Source organism: Pelophylax lessonae (assembly GCF_965119305.1).
Source record: "Pelophylax lessonae genome assembly, chromosome: 13".
Lineage (NCBI taxonomy): Eukaryota > Metazoa > Chordata > Amphibia > Anura > Ranidae > Pelophylax > Pelophylax lessonae.
Genome location: NC_138780.1, coordinates 19,590,271 through 19,610,611, shown reverse-complemented (window position 1 = coordinate 19,610,611; position 20,341 = coordinate 19,590,271). Strand labels below are relative to the sequence as shown.

The following is a 20,341-nucleotide window of genomic DNA, read 5'->3' as shown; positions in this document are numbered from 1 at the left end:
TAGATCAGACTGGGGGCTGGCTGACTTTCATGCACCTCTTACAATCCTTCAACCTCATTTTTTTTCTTGTTATAGGGATGGAGACGCCGGGCAACACCAGCTTGGGTCTCACATAAAGTCCCACGTAGTCCAATATGTTTAAGCAACCAGGGATGGAGACGCCTTGCTTACAGCTTGGTGCCTCATATAAAGTCCCACCGTGCGATTTTCGTGCGTTTTTGGTGGATGCAGTTTTGATTTGACCTTAGTGTTTTCCGTATACAGGGATGGAGACCAATAGCATGACCTGCTTGTCTCACACAAAGTCCCAAATAGGAAATTAGGGATTGAAAGGCATTGTGCTTTACAGGCCATGCCCCATACATAAAATCCCTTCCTATCTTTATACTGCATCCACCAAGGGGATGGAGGTGTAATGCTTTTCAGCTGGTCTCTTCCAGTTTGTACCATCATTATAACCTAATTATTTGAGTTTTTGAGACAACAACCAGTCATGGATGAGGGTGGGTTGGGGGAGGTTGGGCTGTCTCCCTCTCACCTGTCCCCCCATCCATCCATTAGCGGCCATGTGCCTCCAGTGTGAGGACACTAAATTAGGAGTGTTAGGACTGCAGATTTAACAGGGTGCCGTAAAGTGGCTCTGCAGCTTTCACATGCGTTTGCAAATGTGTGTCAACTAAACCCCTGTTCTTTGTACCAAGAGACAGGTTTATTTGGTTGGTGACAGACTGGAGGGTGAGTACATCAGACTGGGGGCTGGCTGACTTTCATGCACCTCTTACAATCCTTCAACCTCATTTTTTTTCTTGTTATAGGGATGGAGACGCCGGGCAACACCAGCTTGGGTCTCACATAAAGTCCCACCTAGTCCAATATGTTGTGGCAAACTTTAAACGACACTTTTTATGGATATCTTTAAGAAATGGCTTTCTTCTTGCCACTCTTCCATAAAGGCCAGATTTGTGCAGTATAGGACTGATTGTTGTCCTATGGACAGAGTCTCCCTCCTCAGCTGTAGATCTCTGCAGTTCATCCAGAGTGATCATGGGCCTCTTGGCTGCATCTCTGATCAGTCTTCTCCTTGTATGAGCTGAAAATTTAGAGGGACGGCCAGGTCTTCGTAGATTTGCAGTGGTCTGATACTCCTTCCATTTCAATATTATCGCTTGCACAGTGCTCCTTGGGATGTTTAAAGCTTGGGAAATCTTTTTGTATCCAAATCCAGCTTTAAACTTCTCCACAACAGTATCTCGGACCTGCCTGGTGTGTTCCTTGTTCTTCATGATGTTCTCTGCACTTTAAACGGACCTCTGAGACTATCACAGTGCAGGTGCATTTATACGGAGACTTGATTACACACAGGTGGATTCTATTTATCATCATTAGTCATTTAGGTCAACATTGGATCATTCAGAGATCCTCACTGAACTTCTGGAGAGAGTTTGCTGCACTGAAAGTAAAGGGGCTGAATAATTTTGCACGCCCAATTTTTCAGTTTTTTATTTGTTAACAAAGTTTGAAATATCCAATAAATTTTGTTCCACTTCATGATTGTGTCCCACTTGTTATTGATTCTTCAATAAAATTAAAGTTTTATATCTTTATGTTTGAAGCCTGAAATGTGGCAAAAGGTCGAAAAGTTCAAGGGGGCCGAATACTTTCGCAATGCACTGTATTTTTCACTTTCTGCTATAAAACACATCCAATAAAAAAAATTTTAAAAATCCAATTTCTTCATCAGTTTAGGCCAATATGTATTCTGCTACATTCTTGTGGTAAAAAAAAATCCCAATATGCATTTATTAATTGGTTTGCGCAAAAGTTATCGCGTCTGCAAACTATGAGATAGATTTATGGACTTTTTATTTATTTTTTATATTTTTTACTAGTAATGGCGGCGATCAGCGACCTGCAACATTGCAGTGGACAAATATGACACTAAGGGGTTTAATTACTAAAGCTAGAGAGTGCAAAATTAGTCACAATTCTGCAGAGGAACCAATCAGCTTCCAGGTTTTTATGCCAAACCCTAATTAAACAAGCTGAGGTTAGAAGCAGATTGGTTTCTCTGCAAAATTGCGACTAATTTTGCCCTCTTTAGTTTTGGTAAATAAACCCCTAAGTGACACTTTTTGGGGACCAGTGACAGCAATACAGTGCTCAGTGCTAAAAAAAATGCACTGTCACTGTACTAATGACACTGGCAGGGAAGGGATTAACATCAGGGGTGATCAAAGGGTTAAATGTGTTCCCTGGGAGTGCTTTCGTACTGTGTGGGAGATGGTTGCACTGGAGGAAGACAGAGATCCGTGTTCCTGCTTAGCAGAAACACAAGATCTCTGTCTTCCTTACTAGCAGAACGGCGATCCGCCATGTTTACATAAGGAGAAACAAAGGCGCCTCTGAGTGTAGCTAACAACACTTTATTGCACAAATGATAAGCAGACTTACAATTAGGATAACATGCGTTTTCACGGCTTGGGGTCTCCTCCTGGTCCCGCGACTCGTCCCGTCTTTCCACTGTCCAGCAGCAGGGAGATGACGCCAGTAGGGGAGCCAAATCAGAAAAGGTGGATCAATATGAGGCTGCGGTGGAAGGCATGCCTCGCTAGTGGACCGCACCAGAGCGTGGTGACGTAAGAGGGCGGTAACGCGTTTCAGAGCATGCGCAGTAGTGCTGCTTCGTCAGACCGATAAGGGAAAGAGATGACACATGAATTGAAAACACTTGAAACCGGACTTCCACTACAGCCTTGTATTGATCCCCCATTCCTGATTGGGCTCCCCTACTGGCGTCCTCTTCCTGCTGCTGGACAGTCAGAAGACGGGACGAGTCACGGGACCAGGAAGAGACCCCGAGCCGTGAGGACGAATGTTATCCTAATTGTAAGTCTTCTTATCGTTTGTACAATAAAGTGTTGTCTTTCTTTCTCCTTGCCTGCTAGTTGGAACTGCTTCTGTTATTCCCAAGAGCTGCCCTCAGTGTCAACGCAGTGCACTTGCCCACTATCGGAAGTCCACTCATCTCCCTGTTTTTTCCTCCTCCGACCAAGATCTAGTTGGAGGACTGTTTTTTCAGCAGAAGCGCCCAACAAACATTCCTCAAAAAACCGCCATGTTTACATAGGCAGACTGCCGTTCTGCCTCTCTCCGAATGATAGCTGGGTTCCCGGCAGACATTGGGTCCGCCAGACCCGGTGATTGGCCAATGTCCAATCACAGCGCGAGCGGGCCCCTGGCGCCGTGCGCGCCCCATACTAGAAACAATAAATAACGTACAGGTATGTGATTCTGGGTTTAAGGGCCGCCATGCAGCAGTTAATGTACGTGGGGACTCTGGGGAGGTCCTTAAGAGGTTAAAGGAAAGTTACTGGTTGCTATAGGTTACTGGACATGCTTGTTTCAAAGAATCATGCTGTCTGTATTAAAGGTGGTCTGATAATAGTTTTTGTATTGCAGGTCCGCTCATCCTGCAGGCTCCTCCCCTTGTGTATCGCAGTAGTGATCTGGTGTTAAGATGTCACAGCCGTCCTGGGTATAGGGTCCTCAATACGACATTCTACAAGGATGATAAAATCATACAGACTTTACCCGGTACTTCCGGTACAGTTATTATTCCACAGCACAGTATCCAGGTTGGAAGATACAGATGTAAGAGAACATTATCCTGGGATGAATACGTAACTTACACAGATGAAGTGTCCCTACACATCAGAGGTAAGTGCTCATCAACAAATGTATCTCTATGAGTCTGGTGTGAGTATACCCAACAATTGCTTCAACATATTGGCAGTGAGTAGCTTCAATCGGACTCTACAAGTGTCAGGAGCAATAAGTGAAGGTGTGAGCATTGTGGTTATATCAGGGGTGGACTGACAACTCAAGGGGCCCCCCAGGCAACAGGAGATCATGGGGCCCCCTGTGATTCTGCCCATACTCAAGCCACACCTACACCTAGCCCCACCCCCAGCTTGCACTATGTTGACGCATCCTCCACGGGATCAAAACTGGTTAGTTCATGACAGGCTTAAGAGGGTGTCTAAAGAAGGGGAGATCTAAAGCTGGAGATCCAATAAAGCAGGGTTTCCCAATCTTTTTACCAAGGAACTCTTGGCAAAAATGTTGAGATCTCAGGGAACCCCTGAAAAAATGTTCAGTTCCACAGCTTATGGAACATTGGTATGATCAGCGAGCTGTTGATATAACAATTATTCTTAGAAATAGCATAAAAAATGGAATAAATAATAAAACTTACCTATTTAATGTGAAACTTGTGCTTGCATCATTCTGGGCAGTTGCCCAATTTTGGGTAGAACCTGAGATAAGCAGTGCACAGGAGGCTGCAGGGCAAAGCACAGGGGGTCAACCAAACATAGTACATGGGGGCAGCAGGGGAGAACATGGGGGGAAGCATGGTAAAGTACAGGAGTCAGCAGGTCATAGCACAGGGGTCAGGAGGGCACAATATGTGTGTGAGTGTGGGGGGGGGGGGCAGGTGGGCACACTACATAGGGAGCAGCAGGGCACATTTTGGGGCACACCAGGGCACAATACAGGTGGGGGGGGCACAGTAGGACACATTACATGGGGGGGGGGCAGCAGGGAACAATGTAGGACACACTAGGGCACATTACATGGGGGAGGCAGAGGGGCACATTATGGGGCACAGCAGGACACATTAGGGGGCTAGCAGAGCACATTATGGGGCACATCAGAGAACATTATGTGGGGCAGAATGGCACATTATAGGGTACAGCAGAGCATTCTATGGGGCATTTTACATGGGGGCAAGAGGGCACATCATGGGGCACAGCAGGGCAAATTACATAGGGGCATGAGGGCACATTCTGGGGCATAGTAGAGCACATAAGGGGGGGGGCAACATGTCATAATATGGGGCACAGCAGGGCACATTATGAGGCACAGCAGAGCATATTACATGGGGACAAGAGGGCAAATTATAGGGCACAGAATGGTGCACACAGCAGGGCACATTATGGGGCACAAAATGATGCATCACGGGGCACACAGCAGGGCACATTACGGGGCACAGGGTAGCCTGCAGGGCAAAGGGCACACAGTAGGGCACATCACATGACACACAGCAGGGCACAGGGCACATTAGGAGACATACAGTAGGGCTCAGGGCACATCACAAGGCACACAAGGGAACTTGGTACACATAGTAAGGCATGGGTCACACAGTAGGACACACTATGGGGCACCTCTAGTAATACAAAAAAACCTGTGCTTGGTTAATTACTAAAAAAAACAATAAGCAGCTGCTGTTCACCCAATAGGAGAAGGGACTGAAAAAAAATGTATATTAACAGCGCTTGCTAAAAAAATACATGAATAATATATAAAGTGCTAAATGTGCTTGAAAAAGTGCTATATGCAATAAATCCACATTTGAAAAATGCAAGTATAAAAAGATTATATATGTAAATAAATAATAAATATTGAATAAATTTTATATATAAATGGGCAAAATGTGCTCAAAGGAATAAATACTTCAATTCATAAATAGATTCATACAATATTAAAGTTCATGAAATGTCCAAAAAAAATGGGCCAAAGTGCTTTCAAAAAAATTCTTAAGTGCCTTGTTTTCTTAGTGCTGGAAGGTGCTTAACTGTGTAAAGGTGCCACTCTCCCCTCTTGCACCCCTACTCATCAGAAATGAAGACCCTCTCTGGGTCAAATGTAGCCTTTATGGTGAGTATGGAGTCCTGGGTATCATCCAGCAATAACGTTTACTTCAAGTGACCAATGGTATTTTCCTTGGCGGGCTCAGACCAAATGGAATGAGAGAATTCTAGTGTAATACAATTTAAAAAAACATTTATTTGTGCAAGTAGCAAATATACTCACAAAGCAAAGGTAAAAATATGCAGTAAGGCAATTACAATGGACTTCCTGGAACGCTGTCTCACGTGTGTTTCACGAGGAGACAGGAAGTGACGTGATTGGTTAAGGTAAACCGGAAATTACGAACAACGTGTTTTGCCCGCCTTCCCAAGCGTCATCAATGGACCAGTCCATTGATGACGCTCGAGAAGGTGAGTGAAACGCGTTGACGTAATTTCCGGCTTACCTTAACCAATCATGTCACTTCCTGTCTCCTTGTGGAACGCACGTGAGACAGCATTCCAGGGAGTCAACAAGCCCTCATCCTGGGTACTGACAATGGCCGCCCTTCTCCCCCAACTATTCATAGCAGCCATACTATAGCTTCTGTGAATGAGAGCACTCTAAAAATGGAGGATGGGTTGGATGAATGAAAAGTCCCCCTCATCCATTCATTTTTCATTTATAGAAGCTATAGTACGGCTATAGTATTGTAAGTGTATTGGAAGCTGCTGTTGGGAAAAGATAGGTAGATCTGACAAACTGCACTGGGAAAGATCAGGGTCCATTAGGAATTTGTACTTTATTCTGTTTGCTAGTCTTTCGGACAATCAACCCCTTTGCTGACTTTTTTTTGTAGCTCACAGGTTACTGCTCTAGCCTTGCAATGATAAATTCCTATATGGAGTTTGTATCTTCACTCCGTGTTTGTCTGGGCTTCCAAATGGAGCTTTTCCACTGCATGGAACCGAACCGTTCGGCTCGCTTTTGTGCTTTTCCACTGCTGGTACCGCATGGTACGGTGTAGGAACGGTTCGGTACGGTACGGCGGCGCCTTTCCACTGCATGGAACCGAACGGTATGGCTCTCTAAAACAGTACCACCTCGATTGTGGTTCCAAGAGGTACCATACCGGTACCATATCCCACAATCCTTTGCATGCAGTCACTACTAGCCACTGATTGGTCAGAGAATCGTTGTTATCCCACCCACTTAACTTTAGTACTACTTTAGTGGAAAAGCAAACCATACCAAACCGTACCGAACCATTCCAACACCGTACCATGCAGTACCAGCAGTGGAAAAGCAAACCGGGCCAAGCAGGGCCGAGTAGAGCCGAGCCGGTACTTGCAGTGGAAAAGTGCCATTAGTGTTATCTGTGTTATCTGTGGTCATCACAACCCAAGAACGTACCTAGAGGTTGAAATATTTCACCTCACACATTTCCATGATGTATGTTTATATTACTGTGCTGGGGGCATTAGATTGTAAGTTCTTTCAGGACAGAGATACATAATAATGGATATCCTAAAAACAATATTGCATATTTTTATAGGGAGAAGATCAAAAGAAGACCGAAATCCAGAAATGGAAATTGCCCAGAAGTATACTATCCCAAACATTATACGAGTGGTGTTGTCTGGGTTTGTGGTGATTTGGGCTATTATCATTGTTTATTGGCACATAAAGACATAGGTTACGTATGCATAAAGGACTGGGGGCTTTAGGAAGTAGCTTTCAAAAAATCATGTGTAGCACTGTGCTTGTAGGGCTTGCTGTGTGTTGACTTCTTAGGCCTCACTCTGATTACCTACAGACAGTTGCTGGTGATTTTCACCTATCCCTCCTTACTCCAGTTTGCTCGTTACTCAATAAACAGTCCAGGGTAGTTGATTTTGTATTTATTGTGGAACTTGAATGGGAGAAGGGAATAGAGGGATACTCCAACTAAATTATTCACAGTAGATAAGGACAACTCTCACTTGGCCTCACCGGATTACTTGTGGAAGCAGTCACACTCCTTCTACCATACTGCCATTTGTATGGAAGAATTAGGTCCTCTTGCTCTCTTTAGCAACAGACTTGATCTTCAGGACATTCTCTAGCATCCCCTTTACTGACACCAGTCCACTGACTCTTCTAGTTGAAGAGATATTGCCCTCACAGAACAGGCCCCATGACTCACATTCGTCAGAATTAGATCCTTCCTGGTGTCTTCCTTCCAGTCAGCTCTGCATGACCTCTGGGTTCAGCTTCTTTCTGACTTTCAGGCCCTCAGGTCGACCACTCAAGGCCTCATGGCAGCTTCTACAGAGGAGAGGCAGCCGTCCCCTCCCTCCGGGACCTCGCTCTCCAGTCGACGACCCCAAGTACATGTGCCCCTGGCATTTATACAGTCACCCACCATGCAACGAGGCACTTTCCTCTGCCAATCACCAGGGCTCTAACAATGCCTGCGCCTTCACTTGTCAGGTTTCCTCCCACTGTCCAATACGCCTCCCTATGGAACCAGTGTGAAACATTCAGACAAACTAAGCTGCACCTGAGCACAATGAGAAGACCCTATCAATAGTGTAGTACATATTCCTATCGCACACCTTCCTGGTTTGTAGGCTCTTATGTGTTGGGTGCTGAAGCGATCACCAGTTGGCAACTGGATTAGATACAGGTAAATACATATTCGACAGCACACCAAGGCTCTTGCAAAAGCAGTCCAAAATTTATTGAAGTTACGATCACATCAAAAATGGTGCAACGTTTCGGAGCCGCACAGGACCCCTTCGTCAGGCATGTGATACAGTACATCTATCAATAGATCCTGCTCCCTGGTAGGCAGAGAGCACTATAAATTTTCCTGGCAATCTTCCTGGTAAGCAGAAAGACTCAAAAAATACTCTATTCTAGCAACAACCTAGGTGGGTGCAACACATGTCTGGGCAGAAAATGTTTCTTGCTATTTCCATACAGTACTGTGATTCTAGGTTAAGTTCTACATAGGTTCATGGGGCTTAAGCCCCTGGTCTTTTTCCTACCTAGCAACACCCCTGAACAGGGGTGCACTGGACACCCAGCATATAGCACTTGAAACACATGTATGGAATTAGAGGGTGGAAAAGGGGGATCTTAACCACCAGAAACTGCCTAAACTTTGCAAATGTTTACCTTTAGGAGTTTGCCCATAATCAACTTGTTTAGTACTATCCAAGATGTAAAATGTATAAATTTACTTTAACTACATTTGTTTCACAGACAGGTACACTTTTTCTAGTTCACTAATGTATATTGGCTTGCAGGATATGCAAAGAGACCTGTGGTGATGGTCATGGTGATGGTGATAACGATGACCTGTAATGTGGAGTCTGATACATTAGGATGTTCTTGGTACCATGATAACATCCTTATATACACGGTAAAGGACTATGTCATTTCAATAAGACACAGCGGAGATTAAGGTGGGTTAAGGCGGATAGGGTGGGGGGAGCATAGGATACCCCAGAACTAAAGAAATTAACACTTTGAGGATTCTTCTATAGCTTGTGGAGCTACACAAAAGAATGTCCCACTGACTCCCTAGTGCTGGCAGGAGACTAGGACTTGTCCCAGTGGATGAGAATAGAGCTTCACACAGTCACTAACTTCCAGTATCAGGGTCCTCCTTGCACTCTCCAGTGAGCTTCTCCAGATCCAAATGAATTCCAATACTGCTGCGAATAGGCCACCCCAGCTGAAGCTTCAGCTGGGACCTCGATGTCTTCTAGATGGCACATTGAGAAATCCTGCCACAAGATCAGAGCCCCTGCACAGGGGTCTCCTCCAGCAGGACTGTATCCAGGAACTCTGCTCCTCCTGCCTCAGGCCCCAGACTATTTTTGATCTCTTCCACCACCTTCTGGGCACACCTCTTCAGGCAGTGGCTGGAGTCCCATACATTTTCAAGCTGCTTGCTCTGTTGTTCCTCTCACTATACTTCCAGAATCCTCTAGAATACAGGGGTGAGTAATCAAAATAGCAGACTGTGAGACATTGACAAATCAACAATCAGCCTAAACAATCAGCCCCTGCTCCACTGATTACAGAGCTGCACTACTCTAGGAGGGTGTTTTATTAAAAATAATTATGTCTTACATGGGTGGAAAATGGTTCTTACTGTTTCCATGCAGTACCTGTATACATTCACTCTATGTTCTCTGACCTCTGCAATCTAAAACAGTAATCAGCTTAACCCTAGCCTGTGTAGTAAGGATATTTCAATTAGACTGTACGCTCCTCTGGGGTAAAGACTAATGGGAATCATCCCTATTTCCCATCCTAGGCCAACAGTCTTGTGCTAACCTCTTCCTGTCGCAATCAATTTTCTCGCCTTAGTATCTTATGAACAAGGTTAGATGCCATGACTTTAGACTAGGCAGTGTCTGATTCTTTAAGAGATGGGTTGCCCACTCACACCTAAATATATTCAGCAAACTGTAGCCTAAACTCTTCTAACAGTTCCAGAAGTTTAAGATGCCAAAGAAGCTTTTACTTTTTGAAGCACTAGATTAGAGAGGAGATAGAAGAAATAGGCTGTCATAGAGGTGAATGTGTGGAAAGGTGCAGCATGATGCAGTGGCAGAAAACACACAGTCCAAGTGCAATAACAAAAATATATTGTAACAAAAGTTCAGCAAAAGCAAACAAGCCAATCAGAAAACCAACCTGACGAGAGCACTCACAAGCTGTAACAGCAAAGCAGCAGTAGAGTGGTGGACCAAAGGTGCTGACAGCATCTGTCTTGAGGAGCAGAATGTAGCCTGGCCAGTTTGCACCCAAACGGGAAGGCTTCCAGGAAGGATGGCCTGTCCTTGCACTTTCTCTACTCCTCCGGAACCTTTCCCTGATGCTAACCACTGTCCCTGACAGAGGAGCTACCTGTCCCTACTCTAGCCATTTGCAAAATAAAACCCCAGAGCCAGGGTCTTAAATAGACTCTGCCTGACCCAAGATAGCCTCTAGAGTCACATGGGGTGTCAGCATCCAATCAGATAGCTGCCTCCCTGTGAAAAGGAAACCATTGAAGAACTAGGTTCCTCTCGACTTAATCCTCCACCTTCTTTGTCACTGCGGATGAGCTCTAACTGCAGTGGGAAAAGAATATAAATGCAGTCTGTCTTCTTTTGCAGATATCTAGCCATTTGCAAAAAAAACTCCGGAGCCAGGGTCTTAAATAGACTCTGCCTGCCCCAATATAGCCTCTAGAGTCACATGGGGTGTCAGCATCCATGTAGATAGCTGCCTCCCTGTGACCAAGGAAACCATGGAAGAACTAGGTTCCTCTCGACTTACTTCTCCACCTTCTTTGCCGCTGCAGATGAGCGATACCTGCAGTGGAGAAAGCATATAAATGTAGTCTGTTTTCTTTTGCAGATATATTTTTGAAGACTTATCAGGGTCTCTCTTCCCCCTAAGCCTACTACAATTCAACCTTATTTTAATGATATCCTGCATTGGATATCCTAAAAGCTGTCGCAAGCAACCATTTTGTCACAGCAACCATTTTGTTCAGAGCTCTGCCATGACAGTTTACAAAGACCCTCACTCACACAGCCCCTCACCCTACCCCAATTAACTAAAGAATGCAGAAGAGTTTCGACTTCAAAGAAACGGCCCTTCAAAGAGACCTTATCTCCACAGACAGGAACCCTGGCAGATGTTGTCTTCAAGGACAGGCCAGGTCATAAACGGAGCAAGCCATTAAGGCTGGCCAGAGCTGTGTCGTAAATACCAAAGCCCAGCTGTTCATTAGAAATGTGCCAATACATACACAATCCATAAATGCAGACAGGAACATGACACATTAACAATAAGTATATATTTGGATGAGAAATGTCATACTGATCGAATTAAGACCAGGCATGACCACCCTATCACATACAGAATAGAAGATAGCAATAAGATATTCCCTGTGTGATAATATATTCATGTTTAGTATCTTTTGAAACCAAATCACATGCTGAATGATAAACTAGCAGTTTAAAGAATGTAAGCATTACATAATTCGAGATATGAACTATGTTATAAATCTGGCTATACGGGAGGTTCCTTGGTATTGTCGTAAACTTTAGGGCCGCCCATGGCCACTGTGTTTATTGGTCAGGGACCTCTGTCACCCCCTGCGGTCTCAGAGAAAAAGAGAGAGGCAGATGGGGTTAGAGAGTTCTCATGGTAACATCAAGAAGTAACATCTATCAAGTTTGAGAACCGATCACACTGGCTCAGCTTCTGAATATTGATAACCCAAGGACCTTGAATGCAAGTATTCTTCTTTCTAAATTCTACCTAGTTTTTCTAAATTGCTGAATTGTGTCTCTATTTCTTTGAAACACTTTTTCTGTAAATATTTTATTTGCACCAATTTTTAACCTTTTTATTATTAAACTTTATTTTGAAAAGTGTTAATCTTGTCCCTAAGCTCTTAGTGCAAACTAACAACGAACCTGTCTCTTGAAGAGTGCTACTGTATAGAATAAATCCTCTGAACATTCCTGTCTGTGGTGACAGCACGTGTTACAGATGATTATTCTAAAGTCATAATTGGAATTTCTAAAATTACGAGCTTCCGCTGGGCTCACCCTAACGTAGCGGTGGTGGCAGTGAAATGGTTAATTGCTTAATTAGCCCAGTGACAATCGCTCTCAGCCTGCTGGCATCTAGATTGTGGTCCCGCAAGCTGGAAAATCTATGTGCCAGGTGCAGCTGAGAGTGGCATTGTTACGCACGTGACGGCAGGGTGTGAGATTGCCTGGTCCTTGGTCACGAGTTAGTGAGAAGGGCAGGGATCTGATACCCACCACCATCACACTTATCTCTAAAGTGAGCCCTAACACTTACCCTGCTCCACGAACTGTCAACCACCTTTATGCTAGCTATCTGGCTTGTCCTGAACTGGTAGCTTCTGCATCAAATTCATACAGATACTGCGTGGATATCATGCAGCACCAATACCATAGAAACAATGCCGATAGAAACTGCTTCAAGCTTTTGTTGACAAGAAAAATAAACATTTTTTTGCAATGTCTAACATTTTTAGTAAGTTTACTCTGCTACCTGAGCAAAATTAGCGTTAGAGTGTTTGAAAATGGAAATAGAAAGCTGTGGTTATATTTTCCATTACCTAAATTCACTGAGTCGCTAACCACTACTCTACCTAATCTCCAGTCACATGGTCTGCACATCTGACCTCCAGCACCAACAAATAAGGTGTTCAAACATTGCACTTCAGCTACCAAGCACCATTCTCAATGTCTCAAATTAATTTTGTTCATTAGTATATAAGTTTATTAGTAGTTTAACAAAATAAGTAATCAGCCAAAAGATCAGACAGGGAGTAACTGTAATTGCAGTTTACTAAAGAGGTGCAAAGTTAGAAGCAATAATGCAAAACAGGTTTAGGATGGCAAAGAGCATGCATATCCTGCCGAATAATACAAAACAGATTATGAAAGATGCACAAACATGGACTGTATTTGTAGCTCAACCAGGATAACATAAAGTTGCTTAGCACATAGCTCTATAGGTATATAGGTTATTGTGGATGGGACCAAAAATAAGCTATGAGCACAATCCAAAATTCTATAGCTTAAAAGGGGTGTGGAATACGCAACTTTTGAGGTGCTCAGACACATGACAACACAAAGTTCTTATTTTAAAAGTTAAAACATTTATTTGTCAAAAAAAGTCTATAAAATCATTTTATACCGCCAAATATTCCATGTATAAAAAGTAGTATTATTCACTGCGGCTTTGTTTCCAACCGGTTTCGGCATAACGGCTTCTTCAGGGAAATGTGTGAAAAAATTACACTACTGAATAAATGAAAAATAATAATGAACATCAAATATATACATAACTAAAGTGTTGTGGCGATCCAAAAAAAAAACAAAAACAAAAACAAAAAAAAAAAAGAAAACACAAAAGGCTGAGCTAATCAACCCTGCAGAGGTTCCTAAATAATAGCTCCATACCTGTATACCTGTACAGCGCAATGTAGTCAGTTTGGAAGTGGGATTGAGTCTGTCACCCAGGGCTACAGATACCAGTGGAATTCAGGGAAAGTCTGCAAAATGGGTCTCCCACAGAGGGGGTAAACGGCCAGCAATCTAACAGTTAAACCTGCATCGACAACAGCGTTGCATCAAACAAGGTCTAAAGGCATTTAAAAAAAAAACGTATAACTCACAATTTGTTCATAATTTAGCTTATATGGTTCACTTACATGTTATAGAGGTAAACCTATAATGTAACCTCCACTAGATGGCACTCTAATTGCTGCTCAATTGGATGTAATCACTTTACTCAGATTTCAAGGTACGCCAAACACTATGCATTAATTCCTTTTTCATTCCAAATCTATATGTAAAAAAAAGGAGAAGAAGGAAGGCAAGTAATAAGAGAATTGACTTATTCTCAGATCACAAACCACATAAGTTCAAAGCTCCCACTTCTTCCAGGTGGAGGGTGTTGCAATGGGAACTAGATGTGCTCCTTCATATGCAAACCTGTATCTAGAGGGGTGGGAGCATGAGCTCTTCTCTGATGTTAAACAAGTGGAAGCACTGAACAATTTAGTATCATGGCATCACTATATAGATGATATTTTTATGATATGGGCAGGATCAAGAAAGGACTTAATATCATTTTTGACATATTTGCAGTGTAATACATTCTGAAATTCACCAAAAACTTCCACTAAGAGAGGATTACCTTCCTTAATGTGGAGATTTATGTCAATGAGATGGGTCTTCTTTGTTCCACATTATATAGAAAACCATCAGTGGGCAATACGGTACTACATGGGACAAGCTCATATCCTAAGCCCTTAGTTTGAAGTATTCCTTATAGCCAGTTTTTGAGGATAAAACAAAATTGTACTACAGATATGGATTTCCAGAGAGAGGCTAATGCCCTACAAAAACGTTTACTAGAACAGGGTTACAGTAAAACTAGTCTAAAGAAAGCCTTTAATAGAGTTAAGGCTCAGGATAGAATATTCCTTATCTATAAGCCCAAGAGAACTACACAATGTACTACAGCTAGAATTGTAACCAGATACAGTAGACAACATCAAAAGGTTAATTTACAATATATATATATATATATATATATATATATATATATATATATATGCATACATATATACAATAAATTTTGGTATCTTCTGACTTCGGATCAAAAGATCCAAAAATACATCAAACCGTATCCGGAAATAACTTACAAAGTGCTGCAAATAACTTAGGGATAGTCTCGTTTCAAGCCATCATTCAACCAATGTACATAGGGGAACCTCAGTAATGGGGTCTTTTCCCTGTGGTAGATGTAATTATGTCCCCTCGTTATGAAGGGCAGGGATATCTTGCTTCCCAATAACTCACTACGGACACCAAAACATAGAAATGTCAATGCAATGCGTTCTATAGAGGGAAAACCAAGCGTCCTTTCTTCAAAAGAATCAGGGACCAAGTATCCCTGATTACTAATAAAAAGATGGAAACACCCATCAGCAGGTACATAGGACTTTACCATCAATTTGACATTAAGTCTTATGGTTTCTGTGCGTTAGAACATGTTCTGGCACATGAACGGGGGGCGTGATATGGATAGGAGATTATTACAAATTGAGACCCGGTGGATATATTCTTTACAGGCTACCAAATATCCTGCATCAAATTAAGGAATTCGTTACAAACCCTTCCTGTGAATATTAACCCTAGAGTTTACTCCATATAGGAGATGTCAGTATTCTCATCTTCTCCCTTCCCTATCTATTTTAGTACAGACTGTCCATTCTATTCTACCTTGAATATCCTTGGAAAAAAAAAAATTTTGTACACTGAGGAAATGGGACTCTAACTATCTTCTGTGTATCAATGGTCAATGTCGTAATACATTTGTAATTTATATGGTGTCTGTCATATTCTTAAGAACATTTGTATTTGCCATTTTATGTGTGATTAAGCTGGGCGGATCTTCCTTGCAGAGTTCCCATCTAAACATCATACATTTGCCATTAACCTCTTTTTACTCAATATGTACACAGTCTGTCACGAGGGACTTGCCACACGGTGGTAGAGACTGTCTGCAGAGCCTAGGGTTCCCGTATGGAAGCCGAAGTGCCCGCGGAAGCTATCACAATGAATGGTGCATGTCAGAGCCTGCATTATGCAGGCTTGTGGCTAGCTGGCACTTTGGTGATGCTGACCTGGGTGCCGCCCTTCTGGGGGTGTTGTGTATGTGTGAAGGCGGGGTCTCCTCTCCTCCTGCTGTCCCACTGCATGCCTCACCATGTCAAAACATCTCCCCCTCCCCATCCCACCCCTCAGTTGTCTGAGCGATGGGTTGGTGTGGACTCCTTGTGTTTCCACGTCCATATGGGTGAGGTTTCAGGCTAATGGATGACGCACCTGGGCAGCTGGGCCTCACACTGCGCACACACGATCCTCTGATTTGCATCCTCATCTCGTGTTGACGTCTGACATCAGTGGGATGGAGGGGGTATAAAGGGATCCACCTACATCCAGCCTACTTGCTGGAACACCAGGAAGCTCCGCTTATATTACAGAGACTACAGGTATTCTGACAAATGGATCTTTGATGGAATGATAGAGGGCCCCTTTTAAGCACAAACTGACTCTGATGCAAGAGGGATAACCCCAACACACACAGTAATTGGGATCTCTCACACCAGTCTGTACTCACAAATGTCCCTGGATAGTTGTATTCTTCCTTCCAATATCAGCCAGACATTTTTCCCATGAGCTCTTCAAACCAGACCTCCAAAGGGAAAGTGGCAAAGAGCATGCATACCCTGCCAAATTATTCAAAACAGATTATGAAAGATGCACAAACATGGACTGTACAGCATCTTTAGCTCAACCGGAGTAACATAAATTTGCTTAGCACAGTCTCTATAAGACTCGTTAACAACAGAAAGACTAACCAGTGCTGTATCTTGGCCTAGGCCAACAAGGCCCAGGCCTAGGGCGGCACTTTGCAGGGGGGCAGCAAAAAGCTGCACCCTGCAGGAAAAAAAAACAGCCTCCTCCCGGCACGAAAAGGTTCCCTGCCGGCTTGCGCTACACTTTTTGTATAGTGCCAGTCTTATGTGGTGAATTGGGCAGGAGGGCAGGGTCCAGGAGGCAAATCAGTCTGGTACCCCCATAAAGCGGTCACACTGCTACCTACCAGTATGATAATACTGGCCGGTCAGGAAATTCGGACAGACCGTAGGCCGCCAACCACACTTAATACAACTGGCCCGACGGCCGCCAATGCAAATAGGTGTGGCACTGCAGCCAAATACTCTCCTCTGCCCCCAGGCACTGATGGGCACTCATATGCTGCACTGATGGGCGCTAATAGGCTGTACTGATGGGCACTAATATGCTGCTTTAATGGCCACTGATGAGGCGGCAATGGTGGGTACTGATAAACTGCACTGATGGGCACTAATGAGGCTGTACTTATGGGAGCTGATGAGGCTGCACTGATAGACTGTGGTTGTGGTTTACAGATGACAGGACGGGTCATAAACAGGAAGGGGTGTGGCCTTTACAGGAAGGGGTGGGTGATATTTAAATTAGGGGGTGCACAAGTTTAGTCAGGCCTAGGGCAGCAAAAATTCTAAATACGCCACTGAGACTAACTAAGAAACATTTCCTAAAAGTAAAAAGTAAAGTAAGAGAGTTTAGAACACAAACAGTTGCTTGTGAGTGGCAGCTAACACAAAGGTAGTACAGCAAACCTAAAAAACATATAAGTAAACGGTGTAGTGCCAAAACAAATTGATAATATCTACATCATAAAACTGTTTATGGCAATAATGAGTGTAGAAAGTCCATAAATAAATATACTCTTAAGAATCCTAGCCTAACTAGCAACCTATCTAGGAGGGTGCTACACCCACTGCTACTTTTGATAGTGGAGGGCAAATCACTTGGCTGCAGATCACTTGCCCTGCTAGCATGCTTTGCCTCATTAGGTGTGGTCTCTCTGAGCTGCTGAGGTAGGGAAGCTAAAGACGTTATCTTACCTGGGTGTGTCCTAGAACCCAGGACATTTTACAGGAGCATATTGATGAATAATATCTACTACTCAAGGGGCAGGCTGTCAAGTGTACTTTTTACCTTGCCCTGAAAGGGCAAACTGACAGGAAATTACAGAAAATGCCTGTATGATGTATATGCCTTTCACACCTATAACGCCCAACTCCACCCAATACTCATGTTTCTTTTTTCATATTGCTGGCAGGAAAAAAATGCCCTATTACCAAGCCAAAATAAATTCATACAGTTAAACAGTTTAGGTCGTTGCAACAGAAGAAAAAAATGTGCACACCTCTCCAGTGGACCATGTCTCCTTCTTACCCATCCTTTCAGGCAATGCAGCTCCCGTTGGATGCTTCAGAGTTTGACACTTTTGGGATGGTTGGATGCCAGTGTTCTTCAATGTCATCTTGGTTCCTTCCTCTGACCCCCCCATCACTACTGCAGTGAGTACAGTGGAGGGACACAGGCATCTGACACTCCTGAAAGTGCTGAATGGTGAAGAGCCCTACCAAGGCTGCAGGTTTGTATAAAGAATGAAGACTGTAGGAGACACAGACCACCAGAGACATGAGTACTATAGCCCATTATATTGCCGGGACCTGCCATTTTGATCTTTTTTAGGCAGGGTTGCTTTAAATCAAAATTTGACTTTATATTCAGTATCACACAGTATCACTCACAGTGTGGAGAGTGTGCCCTCTAGAATCCTCCATCTGCCATTGGATGACACTCACAGTAATGACACTGGACAGATATATAGATTAGTGTTGGCTTGTAGCAGTTAGCACATGCAACTACATTAGTTCTGCAATGTTGAAGATGTCTCACCACACCACTCATTCATGTGTCCTCCTCAATCAAAATGAGTGCCAAAAACATTTATGGCTACACGGATAATGTAATTGCCTGAATCCAATCACCACTGAATGTGTCAAGGCAGATGTTGATTGGCAAAGAACATAAATACCTGAAATACATTTTTTTTTTAAAAACAGCATTTTTGCTAGGATATGATTAGATGATGGAAGTCAGCAGAGCTTCACCTTAATTAATAAGCTCTAGGGAAAATTCCTTTACAAAGTTCAACTTCTCTTACAAAGTGAACAGGGTTTAGTAAATCAACCCCAGTGCTTCTAATTAGGGATCAACCGATTATCAGCAATGCCGATATATCGGGGGCCGATATGCACTTTCCCCTGAGGTTACCATTACCAATATTGCCCATATTTCGGGAATGTGCTGTACCGGAGTGATACCTGCAGCTAGAGGCATCACCCAGGTACCGGCGTCCATAGCCGACGGTCCGCTGTCTTGTAATGACAACCGATACAGCTGAGAAGCTGCTCGGCTGTCATTACAAGGAGCGGGAGAGGACGTCCCCCCCTCCCGCCACCTTCCGCGGCTTGCTCGGGTCTCCCGTCCCACCAGGAGACCCCGGCAACCATCCTGCACAGCCGCCGAAGACCTAATCAAAGCCACATTCGGCTCTGATCGGGTCTCCATGTAAAAACCCGAAAGTGATGTCACGACATCACTTCCGGGTACTCTGCGCCAAATTCAAAAAAATTACAACATTCAAAACAGCCAAACTTGGCGTTTTGAATGCTTTTAAGTGCAGAGGAGGGGTTTGGGATCTTTTAGACCCCCAGATCCCTCTACAACAGTACCTGTCAAGAAAATATTTTTTTTTTTTTTAAATGTACAAAAATATCGGCCGATACCGATATTCAATGGCCAAATTTCGGTATCGGCTTTAAAAAAACTATATCGGTCGATCATTACTTCTAATAATAAGTAAGCTCTGTGTGTCCCTTCGGTCTTAAGTTGCATGCATCATTGTGAAAACTGGAGATCGCTTTGGCCCTTAACAAAAAATAAAAGTTTGAGATGCCACAAATCAAAGTGTAAAGGGTTTGATCTTATGTTGTTCTTAAAATGCTTCTTTTATTATCGAAGAGTCTGTGGTCACTTGAGTTTCCTTCCGCCTACCCTGACAGCTATAAATAGTCTTCATATCTTGTGTTAAGTTCTATATAGCTGTCCTACACATGAAAGATTGCAGAAATGGTTGGAGTGATGTGCAGACTGTGGGTTCCATGTCAGTTTTCTATCATTATCTGTAAGTATGGAGTATTTTTCCAATGTTTCCTGGGTTCTCTTTGTTTTTAGCATATGCATCATAGTGTTGAGTCCCTGCCAATATTTCCCGAGCTCCGTGTCTTACATTTCATGCGTAGTGTAGAGTCTGGTCTTTTTCGGGGTCCAGGATGGTTATGATAGATATAAGCCAAATACCGTGTGGAAGGTTAGCATTTTTTTGGTTTATTTTTTGGTTTTGTTCATTGATAAATATGGGTGGGCAGAGGGATTTTCAAAACTGCAGATTTCAACATTTTTATAAAGTGAAAAGTTTCAGTTTTGCTCCCTGAACTTTGCAAGTTAAATTAATTGAAAAAAAAAATTGCTTTTTTTTTTTCTTTAATTGTAAGATTTTTTATTTATTTTTAGTGGTGTATTATAGGTAATTTATTTTATTTAGTCTAGGGTTAATGGAATTTGTGTTTTTATTTTCCTTTTTTAAGTGTGTGTGATTGATATTTGTGTGCAGTTACTTTTCTTATTATTTTATT

The 20,341-nt window shown here is 43.1% G+C and overlaps 2 protein-coding genes across 2 annotated transcripts in view; both read left to right on the top strand.

Annotated features, from left to right (window-relative positions):
- The window catches only part of LOC309569107 (uncharacterized protein), a gene marked incomplete at both ends in the record, with an annotated part of 46,059 nt that extends 36,977 nt beyond the window's left edge, over nucleotides 1–9,082 (top strand). The window contains 2 exons of the mRNA XM_082274871.1: nucleotides 3,460–3,717; nucleotides 8,925–9,082. Coding sequence (XP_082130997.1) covers nucleotides 3,460–3,717; nucleotides 8,925–9,082 — 416 coding nt within the window. The remainder of the gene's footprint in view (nucleotides 1–3,459; nucleotides 3,718–8,924) is intronic.
- A 10,655-nt stretch (nucleotides 9,083–19,737) lies between these two features.
- LOC309569106 (Fc receptor-like protein 5) overlaps nucleotides 19,738–20,341 on the top strand; it is a gene marked incomplete at its 3' end in the record, with an annotated part of 45,923 nt that continues 45,319 nt past the window's right edge. The window contains exon 1 of the mRNA XM_082274870.1: nucleotides 19,738–19,830. Within this exon, the coding sequence (XP_082130996.1) occupies nucleotides 19,776–19,830 (55 nt within the window). The 5' untranslated portion in view covers nucleotides 19,738–19,775. The remainder of the gene's footprint in view (nucleotides 19,831–20,341) is intronic.